The sequence below is a fragment of the Erpetoichthys calabaricus genome, chromosome 2, assembly GCF_900747795.2.
Source record: "Erpetoichthys calabaricus chromosome 2, fErpCal1.3, whole genome shotgun sequence".
Classification (NCBI taxonomy): domain Eukaryota; kingdom Metazoa; phylum Chordata; class Cladistia; order Polypteriformes; family Polypteridae; genus Erpetoichthys; species Erpetoichthys calabaricus.
This window is the reverse complement of record NC_041395.2, coordinates 110,286,915-110,310,076: the sequence shown is the minus strand read 5'-3', so window position 1 is coordinate 110,310,076 and position 23,162 is coordinate 110,286,915. Positions and strand designations below refer to the sequence as shown.

Below are 23,162 nucleotides of genomic sequence, written 5' to 3'. Positions count from 1 at the left end.
TGGGAAACGTCGGTGCACAGCCATTTTAAGATCTCTCCAGAGATGTTCAATCGGATTCAAGTCTGGGCTCTGGCTGGGCCACTCAAGGACATTCACAGAGTTGTCCTGAAGCCACTCCTTTGATATCTTGGCTGTGTGCTTAGGGTCGTTGCCCTACTAAAAGATGAACCGTCGCCCCAGTCTGAGGTCAAGAGCGTTCTGGAGCAGGTTTTCATCCAAGATGTCTCTGTACATTGCTGCAGTCATCTTTCCCTTTATCCTGACTAGTCTCCCAGTCCCTCCCGCTGAAAAACATCCCCACAGCATGATGCTGCCACCACCATGCTTCACTGTAGAGATGGTATTGGCCTGGTGATGAGCGGTGCATGGTTTCCTACCAAACATGACGCCTGGGATTCACACCAAAGAGTTCAATCTTTGTCTCATCAGACCAGAGAATTTTCTTTCTCATGATCTAAGAGTCCTTCAGGTGCCTTTTGGCAAACTCCAGGCTGGCTGCCATGTGCCTTTTACTAAGGAGTGGCTTCCGTCTGGCCACTCTACCATACAGGCCTGATTGGTGGATTGCTGCAGAGATGGTTGTCCTTCTGGAAGGTTCTCCTCTCTCCACAGAGGACCTCTGACAGAGTGACTATCTGGTTCTTGGTCACCTCCCTGACTAAGGCCTTTCTCCCCCGAGCGCTTAGTTTAGATGGCCGGCCAGCTCTAGGAAGAGTCCTGGTGGTTTCCAACTTCTTCCACTTACGGATGGTGGAGGCCACTGTGCTCACTGGGACCTTCAAAGCAGCAGACATTTTTCTGTAACCTTCCCCAGATTTGTGCCTTAAAATAATCCTGTCTCGGAGGTCTACAGACATTTCCTTTGACTTCATGCTTGGTTTGTGCTCTGACATGAACTGTCGACTGTGGGACCTTATACAGACAGGTGTGTGCCTTTCCAAATCATGTCCAATCGACTGAATTTACCATAGGTGGACTCCAATTAAGCTGCAGAAACATCAAGGATTATCAGGGGAAACAGGATGCACCTGAGCTCAATTTTGAGCTTCATGGCAAAGGCTGTGAATACTTAAATACATGCGTTTTCTCAATTTTTTTTATTTTTAATAAATTTGCAAAAATCTCAAGTAAACTTTTTTCACATTGTCATTATGGGGTGTTGTGTGTAGAATTCTGAGGAAAAAAATGAATTTAATTAGTTTTGGAATAAGGCTGTAATATAACAAAATGTGGAAAAAGTGATGTGCTGTGAATACTTTTCGGATGCACTGTATGACAGGGTGCCTCGAGAGGAGTTGTGGTATTGTATGAGGAAGTCGGGAGTGGCAGAGAAATATGTAAGAGTTGTACAGGATATGAACAAGGGAAGTGTGACAGTGGTGAGGTCTGCAGTAGAAGTGACAGATGCATTCAACGTGGAAGTGGGATTACATCAGGGATCGGCTCAGAGCCCTTTCTTATTTACAATGGTGAGGGACAGGTTAACAGACAAGATTAGACAGGAGTCCCTGTGGACTATGAGGTTTTCTGATGACAATGTGATCTGTAATGAGAGTAGGGATCAGGTTGAGGAGACTCTCTAGAGCATATCTCCACCTCTCCAGAGGAGAGGAATGAAGAAAGAGTGTAGACAGAGTGGAATGGGTGGACAAGAGTGTCAGGAGTAATTTGTGACAGATGGGTATCAGAAAGAGTGTAAGGGAAGGTCTACAGGATGGTAGTGAGACTAGCTATGTTATATGGGTTGGAGACAGTGGCACTGACCAAAAAACAGGAGACAGAGCTGGAGGTGGCAGAGTTAAAGATGTTAAGATTTGCACTGGGTGTGATAAGGATGGATAGGATTAGAAATGAGTACATTGGAGGGTCAGCTCAGGTTGGACAGTTTGGAGACAAAGCTAGACAGAAGCGAGATTGCTTTTGGTTTGGACATGTGCAGAGGAGAGATGCGGAGTATATTGGGAAAAGGATACTAAGAATAGAGCTGCCAGGCAAGAGGAAAGGAGGAAGGCCTACGAGAAGGTTTATGGATGTGGTGGTGAGAGAAGACATGCAGGTGACGGGTGTAACAAAGCAAGATGCAGAAGACAGGAAGAGATGGAAAAAGATGACCCGCCGTAGCAACCCCTAACGGGAGCAGCCGAAAGAAGACGACGACTAATAAATGGTTTCATAAATTCTTGCTTAATTAACATTTGGATTTCCTGAATTATACAGAGGACATTTGCATAAAACTACAAGATATTAAAAAAACCAACAAAATATTAAAAAAGAAAATAGGATTAGAGGTCTTCATTATTTCAATTACATACATTTCAGGGAACCTGACTCCACGCTTTACAGCAATGTCTCTGTATGCCTTGCAGGCCATTAGGATGCTTTCTGTTCCACCTGAAGTAACCTAAAATATAAAAGATCAAACATCATTACAGATGGTGCCGTGACAAATGATCTCCACTACTGTGTAAAGTGACATATACTGTGTATCAAGGAATACTTCCTAAAACACTGTACATTCCACATACAAACACAAGGAGGTGCACATAAGAATTACCTGCTACTACATGAGCTTTCTGATCAATATTATCTCCCTGCTCACTCAGTACAGCCCACACATACTGCAGCAGACATCCTCTTTGAAACTCAAGACTAACACTCTGCAGGGACAAAGTCACTTAGTGAAATTGGTAGTCTTGTTAAAGGGGAGGGCACCAATGTTAGCCTTAGGGGGCTGTACTTGGAATTAAACATTCATTGCAGTGTGTTTTCTTTAATCTCTAATGTGCTTTTGCTATTACATTTTCCTGGGTGCCAGTTTCTCCAAAGACAGATAATATACTGCATTTTCTCACTTCTCGAAGGGTGATTTGATGTCACCCTTGATAATTCAAGCAACATTCCCAGGACAAAACAGATGGTGTGTGCAACAACAGAATGTAAATGATGTACCAGAATAACCTATCTCCGATTAATTTTGGATACTGAAGAAATGTGAACCTGGCCAAAGTCAAATGAGAGTATATTTTGAAAATAAGATCCAATTTTGATTTTTGGTGTTTAGACCTAATAAAATTAACCCTTTGCCAAAAATGTGAAACATTCTTAAGTGTACACTATTGCATGAAACACCTAGATTGCCCCGGCACTGTCTGGGTGGAGTGTGAACATTCAACCCATGATTGCATTTGTTTTTCCTTCAGATCCTGTCCATCCCATATCCCAATGTGTTAGGTTGATTGAAGACTCTTATGCAGGTTTAAATAATGCATAGATAAATATTATACATTTTACCAGCTGACACATACTAATAATAATAAATTCATCATGCTCTCAGAAGATGCATAGTTTTGAGCAAAGTAGAATGCAGTACTTGAAACTACCAACAAATCAATTAGCTTGTTTTGCCTGGAAATTATGTAGTAAAACAGAATTCAGCGATTACTAAATCATTAAGAAACAATAATTCTAATCATCTATTAAAATATTATTTGTCCCCCTAAGTATTAAGACAAGTTAGGACTAATGGTATGAGCTTTATAAAAACAAAGTGGGCCATTCCCTCTACAACCATTGTGAATATGTCCAAAAGAAAATGACCATCATCTTGGGTTTTTATGTTTTTACTGTACATACTTTGAATTACAGCTCTATGAGCTCAATTTTGATACTTCCTAGACTGACCACATAGTGCATGAGATAATTAACTGAGAAATGGAAAAAGCTTACTTAATACAATAAAATATGCCATTAGTGTAACAGAAATGAAAAAAGAAACAAAAAGTATACTATAATGGGAAAAAAAATTACTAACCGAACCACAAGAATCAGGACCACCATGAAATAGTGTACAAGCCATTCGAACTATTTCAGCTTCCATCTTTCGTACTCCAGGAAAGATATCAGGATGGAGAGGATTGCTCCAAGCAAAATCTCCATACACCTATGCATTTGTAAATATGGAAAAGTAAATTTTCATTAGTGTTCAGATGTTTAGGTATCTGGGAAAGTTGAAGCATACCAATGTTTACAATAAATATAGTATACAGTGGAACCTCGAGATACGATCACCTCTGTATACGAGAAATTCAAAATACGAGGAAAGTATGAGTGAAAAATTCAGATCTAAATGCGAGCATTGGCTCACGTAACGAGCCACGAGCCAGGCTGTGGGTATAGCTCGCAGCTTAGCGATGGGGCGTGGTAGCAGTTGCGAGCCGCGATCTGCGGTGTCTGCGTTTCTCACTTAAGTGCACAGGTGGGAAACTGCCCACATCCATGATTGTTCCTGTGGCTGATGGGCTGCAGCTGCCATGTCCTCCCCGCATATATAGAGAAGCGTGAGCCGGTTAAGGGGGAGAAGAAGTAAAAGAAAAGAGAGAGAGAGAGAGAGAGAGAGAGAGAGAGAGAGAGAGAGAGAGCGAGAGCAGGCAGGCAGGCGGGCAGGCGGAAGTTGGTGCGGGAGAGCGAGCAAGTGCAGGCTCGCGTGTAGCTGAACAGTGAGCTGAACAGGCGAGCCAAACAGCTGAAGCAGGACGGTGTAGAGAAGGTCAGTTGCATTAAGAGTATCTCGCATGTTGCAGAGCCCGCAGGTGAGACGCTAACAGAGAAGAAGCACCCGGGGATTGTCATCTGTTTTTTAAAGACTGCATCCTTTTGACGTTTTAACCTCGTGTTAAAGGATTGTTATTCTTGTGTATTTTAAACCTCCACTTCACAACTGTTTTAAGGATTATTTATTTAAAGATTTATTGAATGCTCTACTGCACTTTGGACACCTGTTTTGATTCTTTTAATAATCAGTTATATTATTTACCAGTGTTATTTATTAAAGGTAGACTACAGTATATATAATTTATCAGTGTTATTTGTTAGGAAAATGGATTTTTATGTTAATATATTTGGGGTGCGGAACGAATTAACTGGATTTCCATTATTTTCAAAGGGGAAGTTTGTTCTAGATACGAGAAATTCGCTATACAAGCTCAGTGCTGGAACGAATTAAACTCGTATCTAGAGGTTCCACTGTATTATGAAAAATGAATAGTCATCTTAATCATGCTCTATCTATGCTCTTTGATTAAGGTCTACAAAATAGCCCGTTTAAAATATTTTATATATAAAAAATGGTCTTTTCATACTTGTTAACCTGTGAGGTCAGGTTGAGGAGAATGCACTGGTACAGCGTGTTGCCGCACCCACCACACAATGAAACCGCTCAGGATCCTGGCTGGCAATCCCCCAGGCAGACACGCGGTCCAGTCCCACCCTCTAGAAATGACCCTCTATCTGCTGCAGCCAGGTGTTACGTGGGCATCCCGTCGGCCTGGTCCAGCCACTCAGGTCCTCAACAATGAAGATCCTCTGGGCCCTATCTACCTCAGGGAATCGCACCACATAGCTATAGTGCCGTAACTGATGCTCCCTCATAATGCAGGTAATGTGCCTCATTCAGGACTCCATGAGCATCAGCTCATTCAAAACAAAGTCAAAACAGCGGTACCCAAGGATTCTCCAAAGAGACACAGTACCGAAGGAGTCCAGTCTTCGTCTCAGGTCACTGGACAGCGTCTATGTCTCACAACCATATAGCAAGACAGAAAGCACGAGGACTCTAAAGACTTGGACCTTCAACCTTTTGCACAAATATCGGGAGGACCACACACCCCTTTCCAGCAATCTCATGACCCCCCCATGTTCTCCCAATCCATGTACTGAGTTCATAGGAAGAGTCACCAGCGACATGAATATCACTGCCGAGGTAAGTAAACCTCTCAACAAGGTCGACACTCTCTCCGCAGACAGACACACTGCTGATGGCTGTACCCAAGAGGTCATTAAAGACCTGGATCTTGGTTTTTATCCATGACACTCGCAAGCCCAGACACTAAGACTCCTCATTCAAATTTGACAAAGGCTGGAAAGAATATCTGCTGATATTCATGTTTGCTATCGATGAGAACCCTCAATGCCAGGATTAAGCCTACACACTCAGACTCCATGCTCAGTCTCTCAAGAGCCCTTATCACAGCCTCCATTGACTCCACGAATTAACCTAATTAACCTGGTTAACAATAAAAGCATTGTCAATTTTTTGCTATCTGTAGTCTAATCCTTAGGTCAAAAAATGTAAAAAAGAAGAAAAAAAAATCTTGCTCAAAAAATTAAAGGTTATCAAAAAAACTAGTTAAAACATGCTATACTACTTAAATACTGTAATCTAGTTCCTTATTTAAACAGTATCCTTGCACCACTTCAGTACAAAAATAAAATAAATTAAACTGCAAATATGTTTTTTTTTTTATATATATAAACTGGACTAGACAGTCGCATATAATTGAAGCAATAAGAAATAAGACTAAGAAAACAATTAACAGAGCTACCACATGTCCCATACCATGCACAAATGATGGATGTGGACACTGCTTATACAGTATACATAATTACATAAAACATATGTATCAATCTAGTTTGGTTCTCCGCATACACTTGTTTATAATAGATTTCCTTAGAGAGGGACAACAAAAAGTGGTAGAAACATTTCAAATGGAATAGGTTTACATGAAAACAAAAATATTTGGGAATGCTGCCACATCTGTAATAACTAGTGTCAAAGTTAAGTTTGTCAAAGTTAAGTGTAACAATTGTGTTTATCCTCAAAATGAAAGTATTGCCTTTATCTAGTGATTATAAATTATGGTCTTAAATATCTGTATAAGGGTGTTTCAGCTTAGCCATACAGAATTTTGAATTACATTTGAAAGAATTCAGGAAACAGTTTGAAACTAAAGGAATTTCAAAAACTGTAATAATATTATCAAACTACTTACTTATAATTGCTGTCAATTAAGTTCCAATTAATCTTAAAATGAATAAATAATGACTTGAGCTGCACAAAAGTAAAACAATTCAACATTTGTAGTCAGATACTTCATAGTATTTCCTCAGTTGTTTAAAAACAAGGAGAGTGAAAAATATTTACCAATTTGCCTTTCAGGCTAGAGTCCTTGTTTTGTGCTCATGAAAAGTCATATAATGAAGAAAGGCAATGCAAGGCGGCACTGCACTAATACAGTGTAATTACAGGAAATTGCCACAGATTTGTGTTATTACAAAGCAAAAGAAAACGCTTGCTTCATGGTGAAATTAAACTAAATCTTAAAAAGATGGGGTCAAAAGAAGAGCTAAATGTCTTAAAATGCATAAAAATAACCAAAAAATTCATAGTGAAAAGCTGTCAAAAGTGTAATACAGTTATAGAAAAAGAACACCTGCTCTAATTATACAATTTCCAGTTATATGTACAAAAGCTTTGCTTACCAGTAAAGAGATACGCAAACTCAATTTGACATGTGGAAAATAACCATGATCGCTTCCAAATAATTTTAGCCTGAAAGTTGTCCAATAACTACTATTGCAGATGGATACTCTAAAACAAAGTTTTGCTTAGCTTGTGCACCTTTATGAACCAGACCACATAAACAGTGCCAAATCATGTAACATGTACTACACAACAAAATGCAATATTCATAATACATGCTAATGTTTTGTGAAAATCTTCATCAAAAAAGTTAAAATTTAAAATGTATACCATGCAAATTAATAATAATTAATACTATATGAGCAGCTCATCGTGAGGAGTATGCAATATTTGCTAAAATACTTCAGGAACAGAAAGAACTAATACGTGTGGGGGCATCAATACTACTATGAAGCGCTGTACTGGTTCAATACAACCTTACATTAGTTCTTTGTCAGCTTCATTGTATGACTTTCCATGAGCACAAAACAAGGACTCCAGCCTGAAAGGCAAATGTATAAATATTTAAAATGAGGAAAGTGAAAAGTACAAACTGTGAAAAAACTATGAAGTATCTGACTATACAAATCTTTGAGAACAGAAATACTTTTCTCTGTCTCTGGAAGGTAAGCTGCAGCATGAGAAAAAAAAAAAGACAAATTCCTAATGCAAGAAATTGTATATGGCAAATAAAGTATATTATCATTGTTATCAATAAGTAAAAAGGCAACCTTAAAGAAAAGCAATAATCAGTGTAAAGGCTTGTTTTGTGTGATTTGTGCAGAGAGCAGGACACATGTTAACAAGGAGTAGGAGTGACCATTGTGCCAATGGCAAGAAGTGATCTTTATTACAAGGGATGTGTTATACAGATTTAAAAGACTCAGATTTAGAATATGCCTGAATGTTTTTACAGTCTGAAAATTCAAAATTGAATTGAAAGTTGGTATCTCTCCACTTAACTTTGTTACTCCTGTGCAAATGGAGTTTAAGGAATGTAACCACATTCCTCCAACTGACTTATAACACAACTGTCAGACACTATGATAGTTACTCATAGATTTGCAATAGGTGTATGGATGTTCTAATCTTGCAAAAGTATTATTTGTCATACTGGATTTTAGGCAAGTATAGCTGGAGGCTGCAAAATATAAGTCTGTGTGAAATCTTGTGGACTAATCATGATAATAGTGTTTGTGGTTAACAACATATTACAAGTGAGGTTGTAGAAGAAACATTAATGACAAGTGTTAACTCCAGTCAGTACAACACTGCAGCATCGTCTTTATGAAAGAAATAGAAAAGGGAAATAATGAGAGAGAAAATAAAAGCATATACTGTAGATTAATAATGATCAGAGTGCTATGTCAAGCACATGAAGTGGGCAAAGTTAATCTCTACACAAAGAATAAATTATCATTGAGTTACTGACAGCTTAAATTTCAGTGTGTGATTATCACCATCATCACATTGTACTATATATTCCCACACTTAAAATATACTTTACCTTTACTAATAAATTGGTGAGCTTCTCATCTCCACTGTAAACTGTACCCGATACTTTTCCACTCTGCCACTGTACCTCTGCTGCAAGGAAACAGAGGTCAACACATTAGCATGTATGTGGAATGAGTAACATGCCATGTATTTCACAAAGTTAGTCTTCATACAATAAGAACACTTTCAATTAGATATAAGAAATCATAATATAGTAAAAATGAGCTATTATTTATATAGAAGTTACAGATAACACATTTATTAATTATTGTTTATTGATGCCCTGAATGAAGGCAAGTTCATTGCATTCATTTTCTTCAGCTGGTTTTCTTGGTTGAGAGTTACTTGGTTGTGTGAAAGTTCCTTTAATAATATTCCTTGACTTGCTTCCTTTTCTCTCACCAGAATTTCTCTTTTTAAGGTGTGTTACAGTTATTTACTTTTTTTGTACTAGAATAAAGTTTAACCTCCTGGGCATTAACCAGGTACCTGACTAAGGCTTGGAATTCTACACAATTACTTAAAACCATATGTGAGACTCAGAGTGACATTTAATGATTTGCTTTACATTTAAATCTGAAACACTTGGGACACTATTTTGTTACCATCTAGATGATGATATAACATTATGCTGCAAAAATCATGAGTATTTCTATGTGTTTGCCAATCTAAGTTAACTCATCAATATTCATGAAAGGGGCAGAACCTTCAACCAAAACACAATGGTATGTAAGCGATAGGTTACAAACTGAAAGTGAAACATTAGTTGAACCAGACAGTGATGGCAGTGAAACTAACGTCTATGGCTCAGTGTGACCGAATTTCTGTGGTATGCCTGGTAACTTCAGTTGCGTAACGCTGCAGTGGGGTGATGCAGTACCTGCTTAGCAAAAAAAATATGATTGAGATCAAGTAGAACAACAAGAAATGCATTAGCCCCTTAATCACTATTCACAACTCAGAAACTGTCAATATTCATGATAGGATAATGTCAAAGTCACTAAGCCTTATGGTGTGGTAGCCTACTTATGCACCATGCGTAGATCAGGCACTGACATTGTACCCTCACATTTCCGGGGGGGGGGGGGGGGGGGGACAAAAAAAACAAGAAAAGTGTGCAAAAAAACATGATTAAACTGTTCCAAGTGCAACATCAGGCTGTGTTTTAGTGACTGTTACACAATTTACCACACGAATTACATGTACCCTAAGTTCTTGTCTATAAGCCGCGGCTTATCTAAGGAACAAAGTTGTGAAAATGAAAAAATAGAATATCGGCTTATACATAAGTCCGGCTTATACAGTAATCCCTCCTCCATCGTGGGGGTTGCGTTCCAGAGCCACCCGCGAAATAAGAAAATCCGCGAAGTAGAAACCATATGTTTATATGGTTATTTTTATATTGTCATGCTTGGGTCACAGATTTGCGCAGAAACACAGGAGGTTGTAGAGAGACAGGAACGTTATTCAAACACTGCAAACAAACATTTGTCTCTTTTTCAAAAGTTTAAACTGTGCTCCATGACAAGACAGAGATGACAGTTCCGTCTCACAATTAAAAGAATGCAAACATATCTTCCTCTTCAAAGGAGTGAAGCAAACAAATCAATATGTCTGTTTGGCTTTTAAGTATGCGAAGCACCGCGGCACAAAGCTGTTGAAGGCGGCAGCTCACACCCCCTCCGTCAGAAGCAGACAAAGAGAGAGAGAGGGAGAGTTTGTTTTTCAGTCAAAAATCAATACGTGCCCTTCGAGCTTTTAAGTATGCGAAGCACTGTGCAGCATGTCTTTTCAGGAATCAGCTTTACAAAAGATAGCAACGTGAAGATAATCTTTCAGCATTTTTAGACGAGCGTCCGTATCGTCTAGGTGTGCAAACAGCCCCCCTGCTCAATCCCCATACGTCAGGATCACAGATAGTCAGCGCAAGAGAGACAGAAAAGTAAGCCGGGTAGCTTCTCAGCCATCTGCCAATAGCGTCCCTTGTATGAAATCAACTGGGCAAACCAACTGAGGAAGCATGTACCAGAAATTAAAAGACCCATTGTCCGCAGAAATCCGCGAACCAGCAAAAAATCCGCGATATATATTTAAATATGCTTACATATAAAATCACAATTTAAATGACCGCTACGCGCGCGCGTGTTGACTCGGCGACGCCCAGAGCAGAAAGAACGCGCTCCGGCCGCTCCAACCGCGCCATGCGGGGAGTGAGAGAGACGCCAATATCTCACACTCTCTCCCCCCTTAAAGAAATTAAATGGGTGCGAGTGAGACCACTGACCTCCCTCCCTTCTATTAGTTATAGGTTATAGTACGTTCGGCTTATCCATGAGTCCGGCTTATCTATGATACGATTTTATTTTAAAAATTCGTATGATTTTTGGTCTCCGGCTTATACATGAGTCCGGCTTATAGACAAGAACCTAGGGTACTAATTCTGTGCCAGTACAGCAGTGGATGCTAGAAATACCTATCCTACTGTATTACGTTTCTATTAACGTAACGTTTTTTTATTGTTGAAAATCATTCACCGTTATTGACGTGATTTACTGGGAGTAAAAATAACGCTAAAGGAGGCTTCACAATATTTATATCAATTTACTGTTACCAAGAAATTTGCAAGCCTTATGGCCTTACAGCTTGATTCCCATCTTGTTCCTCCATTAAAATATTTCACATACCTCTGCACTAATCGTTTTGTCTTCACCACCATCCACATGTCAAATGTGATGACAATACAAAGTTCTTTCTTTTTAACACAGGTTTATTCTTATTAGCTATTGCTTTACTCATTTCACACAATGCCTGCTGAAAAAAATTTACCTCCTGCTCATTTCATACTTCCTTTACATTGTCATCAGTTTCAAAATTCACCACAGTACATACATGGTCTATAAACATTCCCTTCCATTAGTTTATCTCCTATTCTTAGACAATTGTTGACATCATCCATTACCCCAATTCATCTTATTCCAATATACAGAATGTCAAAGAAATTATGAAAACTATTTTCTGTTACAAAAAGGTGAATTACAACTTTGAAAAATATCTTCACAGTGAATCACAACTTTGAAAAATAATATCTTTTATCTATTAATTCAGCATATCACTATTTTTTTCAATACTTTTATTAGCTTCTTTAACTTTCTCAAAATCCACGAACTATACCATAAGCTTTTCCAATTCTACAACCTTATTACTCCACACAGTTTGCCAATTGTTCTTAGTTTTAATTGCACATCACTAATCAAACTGGCTTCCTGTTCAAAATTCCAGACTAACTTATTTTTTTTATTATTTACAAATATTTAAAGTTAAAACCTGGGGCCTCATGTATAACGCCGTGCGTAGAACTCACACTATAACATGGCGTAAGCACAAAAGCGGGATTGTGCGTACGCACAGAAAAATCCAGATGCAGGAATCTGTGCGCACGCATACTTTCACGTTCTTCTACTACATAAATCCCGATTTGCGTGAAAAGTAACGCACGTGCACGCGCCTTCTGTCCCGCCCCAACTCCTCCCAGAATTACGCCTCTTTGAATATGCAAATCAATATAAATAGCCTTCTGTGAAAAGACAATGGGAAAAGCACGGGAGAAAATATAAGAATTTCAGCGAATACCAAGTGGAGGCAAAGGAAAAACGTACTATTTGTTGGTTTAAACAGTGGTATAATCAACAAAAGGAAGCTGATCGAGTGACAGAGTGTCGGAGAAACTCGAAGGCTCAACTTCACAAAGTCGCACAGTGCCCGAAATAAAAAAGAAATCACATATCAAAGTCGCTGTGAAAAGGCGAGTCGTAGCCCACCGTCTGAGTGTCATATGAAAGCGTATTAGGGTACAAACAAAAAACATAGGCACACAGTGGGGAAAAAAGCACGAAATGTCAACTTTAATCTCGAAATTTCCACTTTAATCACGTAGTTTATTTTGCCATTAAAGTAGTACATCATAAACTTCATCTTAAAATCGTTTATTTTACTAGTTTCTCAAGTAGCACGTTAAATGCTTTTTTCTGTGTTTGATCTTCTATGTGCTGTGTGTGTGTGAATCACTACGTGCTTCCGTTCTTTCTCTTTCTCCGACAGGACACAGAATGCATTACATTCGACATATTACAGCTCTCTGAATAATTAAAATACTGAGATGTATACGTGATATCATTTTCATGATGATAGGAATGAAAGCATGTTATTAAACATGGGAACACGGTGACGCAGTGATTGTTCATATCTCACGCAAGAGGCTTGCTGCACCATGTGCGACCTTCGATGAAATAATTTATTACAGAAGTACTGTCTCTTTCAAACCTCCTATTCCTGTCCATACTTTTCTTTCTCCAATCGCCACACAATCAGCTCTGTAATAGACGTTAAGCCATTTGTAAGCTTAGAACGCCAATTCTTCAAAACTTTTAAGGAACATTGAAATATCTTCGTAGTACATGTTTAATTATTCTATTCGTCTATCCTTCCAGTGTCGCGTCAGCACCAGCAAGAATACAGCGCAAGGCAGGAGCTATCCGTGAACTAGCTATACGCTGCGGCACCGTGTCCTCACATGTTTATTTATTAACAATACAGATTATTTAAATGAAGTTAAAGTTTTATCTGTATACTGTAAGCAACATATTTTGCTGCATTTCATCTTAAAAATGATATTGTCATCATACGCGCTTTATAAAGTAGCGCAGGTTGTGCAATATTATAACTGTAGTGCAAGTTTACAGTGAGGTGATTGAGTGCGTTTATAGTTCTTGGGATGAAACTGTTTCTGAAACACGAGGTCCGTACAGGAAAGGCTTTGACGCTTTTTGCCGTGGTTGAGGTAGTGTGTACTTGAAACTATATACCGATAATTCTCTTTCCGATCATCTGCTGCTGTGATTCACACTCAGATACAGTGATATAAATACTCTGAGTGGTGCAGTGAGAGTAATATGGAAAAAGATGATCCGCAGTGGCAACCCTTAACGGGAACAGCAAAAAGAAGAACAAGATGCAGTGAGCGTAACAACGCTAAAGCAGTTATGGTATTTGGAATACTATGGCTATTCTCTGGCCCATTATATTGCAGCAGGTTAATTACAATCAGATGCATTACACTAATAAACAATATGCAGTTAATTTCAGTGTATTTATAAAGCCACGTCAGGAATGTGGAGCTAAGAAAGAAAGGATGAGCACACAGGAACAGTAGTTTGACCATTCTGTGGACCATTATATTGTTACAGGTTAATTACAATCAGATGCATTAAATTTATGAACGATATGCGGTTAATTTCAGTGTATTTGACAAAGCCGCCGCCGTGGATGTGGATCTAAGAAAGAGTAACCACATAGGAACAGTAGCACTGCTTTGACGCTGGGTGCCGCCAGTCTGCAAAACCGAGCGGAGAAATTGCGTACGCCAAGGAATGAGTTACCGTGGAAATGTGCGTGGCTTTACGCCAAGTTTAGGTTTTATACATCGCGATTTGAGCGTGGAAAGGTTCGTACGCAACATTTCTGTGCGTACGCACCGTTTATACATGAGGCCCCTGAACATGCATCAAGAACATGAGAAACCTCATCTGACAGAGTCTGAACACTCTCCAAAAAATGTTCCTGTAAACAGCAGTTCTGGCTTTTTGTAATTGTTAATGCAGCCAAAGTAAATAATGTTGCACATAAACCTAAGCAGTTTAGCAGTGACAGTTTGTCACTGGAGTATAAGCCAACACATCTCAATATTGGACAGAAAAAATCCACAGGAGCCACAGTTTTAATTTGGTTTTCTGGGGCTGTAGTTATTTATATATAAAACAATGTTAAAACAGGTCAATAGTAACTGATAAAACAAGATAATTTATTGTTAGATCCTATTAGTCACCACTCTATATTTTCCAAGTCTTACATGTACTGTATGTAATCTAAACTTCCATATAATCCATTCATTTTTTCACTCAAGCTGGTGAGCTCCCCGAGTTACACAATTGTTAAAAACAAGTCCGTACACCACGCCTATTTGTAAGGATTTCTAAAATGTTGTGTTCACTGTGATATTAGATTTTTCAAACTGCTCACCAGTATGTAAATTAAAAAAAAAAAAAAAAAAACAGAAAATACTTAAGTGCTGTAATCAAAAAGTATTATTTAATTTACAATAAGTAAGTAAAATACTTAACAGCCAAATAAAGTACAATCCTACCTAAAGATGTATATTCATTGAGCTTTTGCAAGACTTCTTGCTGTGAAAGTCCTTTGGAAGGAAGATCTGTAATATAACTCATTCCTTCTTTAAGTGTAAACAGATTTGTTGCCATGTCATGCAGAGCCTTGTTTAACTGCTTCTGTATCTGCAATAGTAAGATAATTATTAAAACATTCTTTAAAATTATATTATAATTAGATTCAGTATAGAAATACTTGAAATACTTGAATTAAACTCTGGAACTGTCTCACAGAACTTATTTGATCTTAATGCTTTTATAAAGTGGCAAATATATAAAAATCCAACTTTGATTTACAGCATTATTTGCAAAATATTTTTCCAGATTCTTATTTTGCATTTTTAATCTAACGCTAGCACAGTCATTATTCATCCGTGCTCTGTAAAGATTTGCTACAGAAAATGTATGCTTATAGTACACTAAGCTTAGGCTTTAATCAATTGCAAAAGTCATTTGTGGCAGCCTTAATCTAATGTATCAACTGTTTTATTGATTAACTGATTAATCTAACAGCCAATTTTGTCCAAATACTTCTATTAGGCATATGAATGTGTGCGTTATTTGAATATACAGTGGTGTGAAAAACTATTTGCCCCCTTCCTGATTTCTTATTCTTTTGCATGTTTGTCACACAAAATGTTTCTGATCATCAAACACATTTAACCATTAGTCAAATATAACACAAGTAAACACAAAATTCAGTTTGTAAATGGTGGCTTTTATTATTTAGGGAGAAAAAAAAATCCAAACCTACATGGCCCCGTGTGAAAAAGTAATTGCCCCCTGAACCTAATAACTGGTTGGGCCACCCTTAGCAGCAACAACTGCAATCAAGCGTTTGCGATAACTTGCAATGAGTCTATTACAGCACTCTGGAAGAATTTTGGCCCACTCATCTTTGCAAAATTGTTGTAATTCAGCTTTATTTGAGGGTTTTCTAGCATGAACCGCCTTTTTAAGGTCATGCCATAGCATCTCAATTGGATTCAGGTCAGGACTTTGACTAGGCCACTCCAAAGTCTTCTTTTTGTTTTTCTTCAGCCATTCAGAGGTGGATTTGCTGGTGTGTTTTGGGTCATTGTCCTGTTGCAGCACCCAAGATCGCTTCAGCTTGAGTTGACGAACAGATGGCCGGACATTCTCCTTCAGGATTTTTTGGTAGACAGTAGAATTCATGGTTCCATCTATCACAGCAAGCCTTCCAGGTCCTGAAGCAGCAAAACAACCCCAGACCATCACACTACCACCACCATATTTTACTGTTGGTATGATGTTCTTTTTCTGAAATGCTGTGTTCCTTTTACGCCAGATGTAACGGGACATTTGCCTTCCAAAAAGTTCAACTTTTGACTCATCAGTCCACAAGGTATTTTCCCAAAAGTCTTGGCAATCATTGAGATGTTTCTTAGCAAAATTGAGACGAGCCCTAATCTTTTTGCTTAACAGTGGTTTGCGTCTTGGAAATCTGCCATGCAGGCCGTTTTGCCCAGTCTCTTTCTTATGGTGGAGTCGTGAACACTGACCTTAATTGAGGCAAGTGAGGCCTGCAGTTCTTTAGACGTTGTCCTGGGGTCTTTTGTGACCTCTCGGATGAGTCGTCTCTGCGCTCTTGGGGTAATTTTGGTCGGCCGGCCACTCCTGGGAAGGTTCACCACTGTTCCATGTTTTTGCCATTTGTGGATAATGGCTCTCACTGTGGTTCGCTGGAGTCCCAAAGCTTTAGAAATGGCTTTATAACCTTTACCAGACTGATAGATCTCAATTACTTCTGTTCTCATTTGTTCCTGAATTTCTTTGGATCTTGGCATGATGTCTAACTTTTGAGGTGCTTTTGGTCTACTTCTCTGTGTCAGGCAGCTCCTATTTAAGTGATTTCTTGATTGAAACAGGTGTGGCAGTAATCAGGTCTGGGGGTGGCTATGGAAATTGAACTCAGGTGTGATACACCACAGTTAGGTTATTTTTTAACAAGGGGGCAATTACTTTTTCACACAGGGCCATGTAGGTTTGGATTTTTTTTCTCCCTAAATAATAAAAACCATCATTTAAAAACTGCATTTTGTGTTTACTTGTGTTATATTTGACTAATGGTTAAATGTGTTTGATGATCAGAAACATTTTGTGTGACAAACATGCAAAAGAATAAGAAATCAGGAAGGGGGCAAATAGTTTTTCACACCACTGTATAAAGAGCCATTTTACACATAAAATTTGCAAATATCAGCAAATGAAAAAACACAACTAAAATAACTCCATTAACACTGCTATCAATAAAATAAGTAAAAAGAAAAAAGCCTGAACATAAATAATTACATTTTTGATTAATAATGGCCTTAACATAACTTGATGTCAGCAGTCCAAATGAAATAAGACCAAATAATTAGGCTTTCAAGTTCTTTTAAACCTTAGTGTTACAAAGGATCACCTCTAAGGCTAATTTCACATGTATTTAAAAAAAAATCCATCTTAAATTGAGATGTTATTCATAGACATCTTGAATGCAGCTGATGGTATATTTGGCATAATTAATAAGGTTTGCAAAGCATAACTGATACCAACTGACATCTTATAACTAGAGTCGGGCAACTCATACTTCTTGAAGGAAATACTGAGGTGAAAACAATATTCTATACCTTTTGCACCCGCAAAGCATTAAATTATTATACTTAAAACTTTTCAGAAACAGTTCATTGTTGTACTGCAGACTTTGGTACAGCTTTGAGTTTTGTTCTGAAGGGGCAATGACTACATAAGGAGCATTTTTTCAACATTATTATTTATAAAAATGGTGACGAGCAGGGCTAACAATACGTGCATAAATCTGTTAATTTATTTTAAATTCTTGATGTTTGTCTGCAGCACTAATCATAAATAGGAAACCCAAAGTCTCTCTTTATTTCATTGGTCAAAAGTCCTGTCTAGTGCTGGATCAGTACTAAAATTTTGACTCGGGTATTGATACCGAATTTCAGACCTCAATACCATTACCAAAATAGTTCTTGAAAAAAATACTCCAAAGCTTCCTGTCTTATTTCAGCCTGCCTGGTGCATCACACAATTGCTTGGCTCCCTGGTGTGCAGCACTACACACATTGCTTCCCTGTTGATAGCCATGAAAGTCAAGTCCAGTTTGTGTCAAAGAAATGGTGAGTTGGTAGGGATCCTGTGGTAAAGTCATGATTGCGTTGAAGCAATAGGGGGTTCGTCCAAGGTCATGTTGAAGCAAGTCAAAATAGTGGATGTTTATTCACAGCTGCAATAACCAGTGTTGAAGGAAGATGCAGAGGAATGAGGAATGCGGACATTTACTTCTGGTACTAAAAATCATGAAATTTGGGTTTTTCTGTCGTTTTCCAGTACCAGTATGCCACCCAACCCTAGTCCTGTCTTCAATACAAAAAGTCATTCGCATAAGCCTTTAGGTTTCCTGTTTATGATGTGTTATTAATTCTGGAAGTAATTAATATTTTAGTAATTGATAATATTTTACCAATATAGCAATATTTAGAATTTTGATCTTTGCAGGCCTGGTATGGGGTTGGTATAATATTTGCTAACTTAGTAGATGCCTAATAAAACACTCAAACTCATTTTCACTGAACATTTATGTTACTGCATCATCTAAATAAAAAAGTATAACGAGAAGGAAATATTTAGATTGTTGCAGTATAACATTTAGTACATTCAGTTACTTCACTTGAGAGGCATAGATAGACAGTAAAATACACAGCTGGGGGAAAAACAAAATGACCCTTTAATTTGTTTAAGTAATCATGAGTGCTATTTTATGGGTTTCATATATACAGGCAGTACTAAGTATTTACATCTCTACTTTCTCTTTGTTTGTGTTACTTTGTATGCAAAGAGTATTGCTAAAACATGATATTTATCACATGTTCAATCATTTGGATCAGATCATTGGTAAAAGTGACATGAATCAGTGATGTATGTAACCAATGGCCGATTGCCAATTATATCTATCAGCAAGCCTACTATATGGTATAATCAATCTCCGACTTCTACTTTGAAGACATTTTGCCAATTTCCTTCTCATAAAACTAGGTATTCTGCTGAAAATTTGGTTTCATTCGGGAATAGCCAATGTCATGTTTTGTTACAATGCTAAGCTACAAAACTAAAGTGGTCATGGAAATGGAACAGAATCCATCAGGGCCGATAAATTACATTTGGCCAAATGTGAACTTATAGCATGGAAGGGCTGATATGGTATGAGAGTAAAGGCCTAAACTGATTTATTCAGTCTACATTTAGATGTTTATTAAAGAGAAAATTACCGCGGTCTCAAGACCAGATTATTGAACTACTTTGCATAACTTCATTTTGAAAAACATTTTTATTTTATTATATTTTTGGCATGGGACAGTGGGAATGTGTTGCATATTGGTTGTACATATGAAAATACTATAATGACTAAATGACATGTTCCATAAATAAAAAGAACTCGACAGAACTAAAACCTGCGACACTGAAGCTAAACACCCCTGCTTTAAATCACAAAATTTCCACAACATGCTTAATACTGGGATAAGTTTTCAGTAGACACTGAATCTGTTTTGTTATGATCAAAATCATAAATGTTACAACCTTTGGTGCAGAGGAAATTCATTTTAAATCTACAAGACAAATGCATGTTATTGCATAAACAATGTGCAGGCAAGGTCTTTTTAGAAATCGAAGGTTTTGCCATCTCTGCCATCCCTTGAAAATAACCGTTATTTATCTTAAATCATATTCCTGGGCTATGCAACAGGAAATAAACCGCAGAAAGTGAGGTCTGAATATCCTTGGATGTTAATCTTGTGGTCCCTTTGGATTATGTAAAATTCTTAGAGTTGCCACTGACTTACTCCAATTCTCAAACAGTAAACAGAAATTTCAATGTTTTGCTATGATTTATGTAACATACAGTAATCCCTCACCTATCGCGGGGGTTACGTTCCAGAGCCCCCCGCGATAGGTGAAAATCCGCGAAGTAGCGACCTATATTATTTTTTATTATTTATACATATTTTAAGGCTTTATAAACCCTTCCCACACTCTTATAAACCTTTCTCACTCTCTTGTTAACCTTTCCCACACTCTTATAAACACTTCCTATGCTCTTAAACACTTTCTGCATTCTTAAACACTGCAGACCAACACTACACACTGCACGCAGCGATCAGACGTCGATGTGTCTGCACTCGCTTTGTGAAGGGGGGCAGCTGAACTCACGATGAGCAGAAATGGACTTTGTGCTGCTTCTGCCAAAATGCCTGCTTGTCACTCTGCGCATTTGGAAGGATGAGGAGGAGTGGGGGTGTGTGAGGGCCGAACGCATGTTCGCTCCTGCCACTTCGCATTGTCAAGGGGGTGGGGAGCTGAATGAACGCTAAGGAGAAGTGGACTTTGTGCTGGCTTTGTGCTGTTTGTCGCTCTACCTGTCAATAATTTAAAAGCCTGTACATCACCAATTTTCCTGTCTCACTGTCTTGTCTTGCGTGAAGTTAAAGTGTTTTATAATAGTGAGATGTTACTCATATCCTTAGCCCGACATCCACATATCATATGTGTTAACAAAGTGTGTTTTATAAGTTTACATGTGTTTAAAACATGTGGGATGGGTATTTGAAGGCTTAAACTATAAAAATGTTTATTTATATGGTCTTTCTATATCGCGGATTTTCTCCTGTTGCTGATGGATCTGGAACATAACTTCCGCGATAGGCGGGCAATCACTTGTATTTAAAAACCCGCGAAGTCGTGAATCCGCGAAAAGTGAACCGCGAAGTAGCAAGGGATTACTGTACTCCTAACTAAAAAGCTTGAGTAATGTTAAACTCACAAGGCTTTATATATAATATTTTAGCCAAAATCCAAAAACAGTCCCCTGGACAGGGAACTAATCCATTGCAGGAGAACACACACATACACACACCCCAACTAGGACCAATTTAGTACCACTAATCCACCAAACCTGCATTATCTTTGGACTTGACCCAATACCAGCACGTTTACTCAACATAGTGAGCTCATCCTTAGATACAGGGGTCCTTCCAAACTGTCTTAAGACTGTAGTTGCCAAACCTCTGCTCAAGAAAAATAATCATGACTCCTCTTTTTTACAATTTTAGACCAATATCTAACCTGCCTTTTTTCAGTAAAATTCTAGAAAAGGCAGTCATTATGCAGCTAAATGATTACTTAAATAAACATTCTATTCTTAAGAAGTTTCAGTCGGGTCTTAGAACAAATCACAGTGCAGAAACTGCACTGGTTAAAGTAGTAAATGACCTGTGGATTAATGCTGACATTGGCCATATATCTGTTCTTGTTCTCTTAGACTGGAATGCAGCATTTGATACCATTGATCACAGTATTCTTATAAATCGCCTTAGTCCATGGGTTGGCCTCTCTGGCAGTATCTTAAATTAAGTCGGAGGTAAAGAATTTAAGGGTAAATATTGACTCTGACCTAAATTTCAAATCAAAATATTAATCAGATTACTAGGACGGCATTCTTTCCACTTGAGGAATATAGCTAAAGTTAGACCTCTTATAACTTTGCAAGACACTGAGAAACTAGTTAACTAGATTACTGTAATGCACTCCTTACAAAACTACCTAAGAAACATATCAGTCAGTTACAGCAAGAATCTTAATTAGAAAAAGAAAATCTGAGCCCATTTCACCAGTTTTGGTATCAGTTCATTGGGTATCCATGTCATTAAGAATTTACATTAAAATACTAATGGTTTACAAAGCCTTAAGTTATCTCACCCTGTCCAATATTTTGGAATGTTTGTCCCCTTACAGTCCAAGTCGTAACATTAGATCTTCAAATGAAGGGCTGCTTATAATTCCAAGAGCCAACCTAAAAAGAAGTGGTGAGGCGGCTTTCTGCTGTTATGCACCTAAAATTTGTAATACTTACCAATAGAAATTCACCTGGCAAATACTGTAGAATAATTTTAAAAAACTGCTAAAAACACATTATTTTAAAATAGATTTTTTGTAACTACATTTTAGTTTGTATCCCTAATACAGTATATGGGCATTTAATTACCATTTTCCTCTGGATTCTGCAATTCCCTACTAATCTGTACTATTATCTGCTGTCTTTTCCGGTTCTACTGTGGTGGCAATCTGTGCCACCACCACCCGATCAAGGTACCATATCCCCCCAGTATTTAAGGATTGAATGACTGGTGTCCCAGATGTCCACATGACCATCATCATCAATTTCTTCCATGTGAAGCCCGAAAACCATAAGAACTGATTTAGAACATCTACAGTATGTTAAGTAGAATGCCCAGTGGGGGCTGGATGGTCTTTTAGCCTTGGAACCCCAGCAGATTTTGTTTTTTTTCCTCAGGCCTAACTAAAGATTTTTTTTTGTTTTTTTTTTTTTCCTGTCTTGCTGGTCATTCAACCTTACCCTTTTCTTTGTTATATACTGTATAATTATATTGCCTAACGTTGTTTGTTTAATGTTTTATATAATGTTTTAACTACCTTAATTTCATTTTATAAAGCACTGTTCATATGAAAATGTGCTATAGAAATAAATGTTGTTGTTGTTGTAGTACGGGGAACCCAAGAACTCAGAGGAAAACCATGCAAACAAGAGGAGAACATGCAAACTCAGCACAGGGACGACCAAGGATGCGAACCCCGGTATCCTTACTTGTGAGGCATCAGCGCTACTACTGTGCCACAGTGCCAATTTGGATTATGCAACACAAGTAATTTGAGATTTTTTTTAATGGGTTTTTGATATTGTCTGCTGTTGTTGAAGATCTACCTCCATTAAAGCCTAGTATATAAGAAATGATGTGGTTAACTCTGTTCTCCATGAAAAATGTTTTCTCTACTACCATTAACAGCAAAGTAACAGAAACAAAACTGATCAGGGTATAGTATTCCTCCAAATATGCCTGCGACTTTTTCTTAAGATATACATTAAGAATGTCTAGAGATAAAGAGCAAAGCTGAACACTATGCCACAGTGCATATTATAAGTAATATGTTGGACTGATTTTATGTAGCTTCTTTTGTGCTTTTAGGTAGTGCCCGATATTCAAAGTTTTGCCTTTTCACAGGATTGAAATTTAAACCCTATGAAGAACTAGGAATTGCAGTACATG

General features: G+C 38.0%; 1 protein-coding gene across 2 annotated transcripts in view; it reads right to left on the bottom strand.

Annotated features, from left to right (window-relative positions):
* The window catches only part of sgpl1 (sphingosine-1-phosphate lyase 1), an 87,192-nt gene that overhangs the window by 34,025 nt on the left and 30,005 nt on the right, over positions 1-23,162 (bottom strand). The window contains exons 4-7 of one of the 2 annotated variants that reach the window (XM_028794350.2): positions 14,994-15,141; positions 8,805-8,884; positions 3,812-3,940; positions 2,313-2,401 (exon numbers count right to left, since the gene is read on the bottom strand). In XM_028794350.2, the coding sequence (XP_028650183.1) occupies positions 2,313-2,401; positions 3,812-3,940; positions 8,805-8,884; positions 14,994-15,141 (446 nt within the window). The remainder of the gene's footprint in view (positions 1-2,312; positions 2,402-3,811; positions 3,941-8,804; positions 8,885-14,993; positions 15,142-23,162) is intronic. The other variant, XM_028794351.2, reaches the window with a different exon arrangement.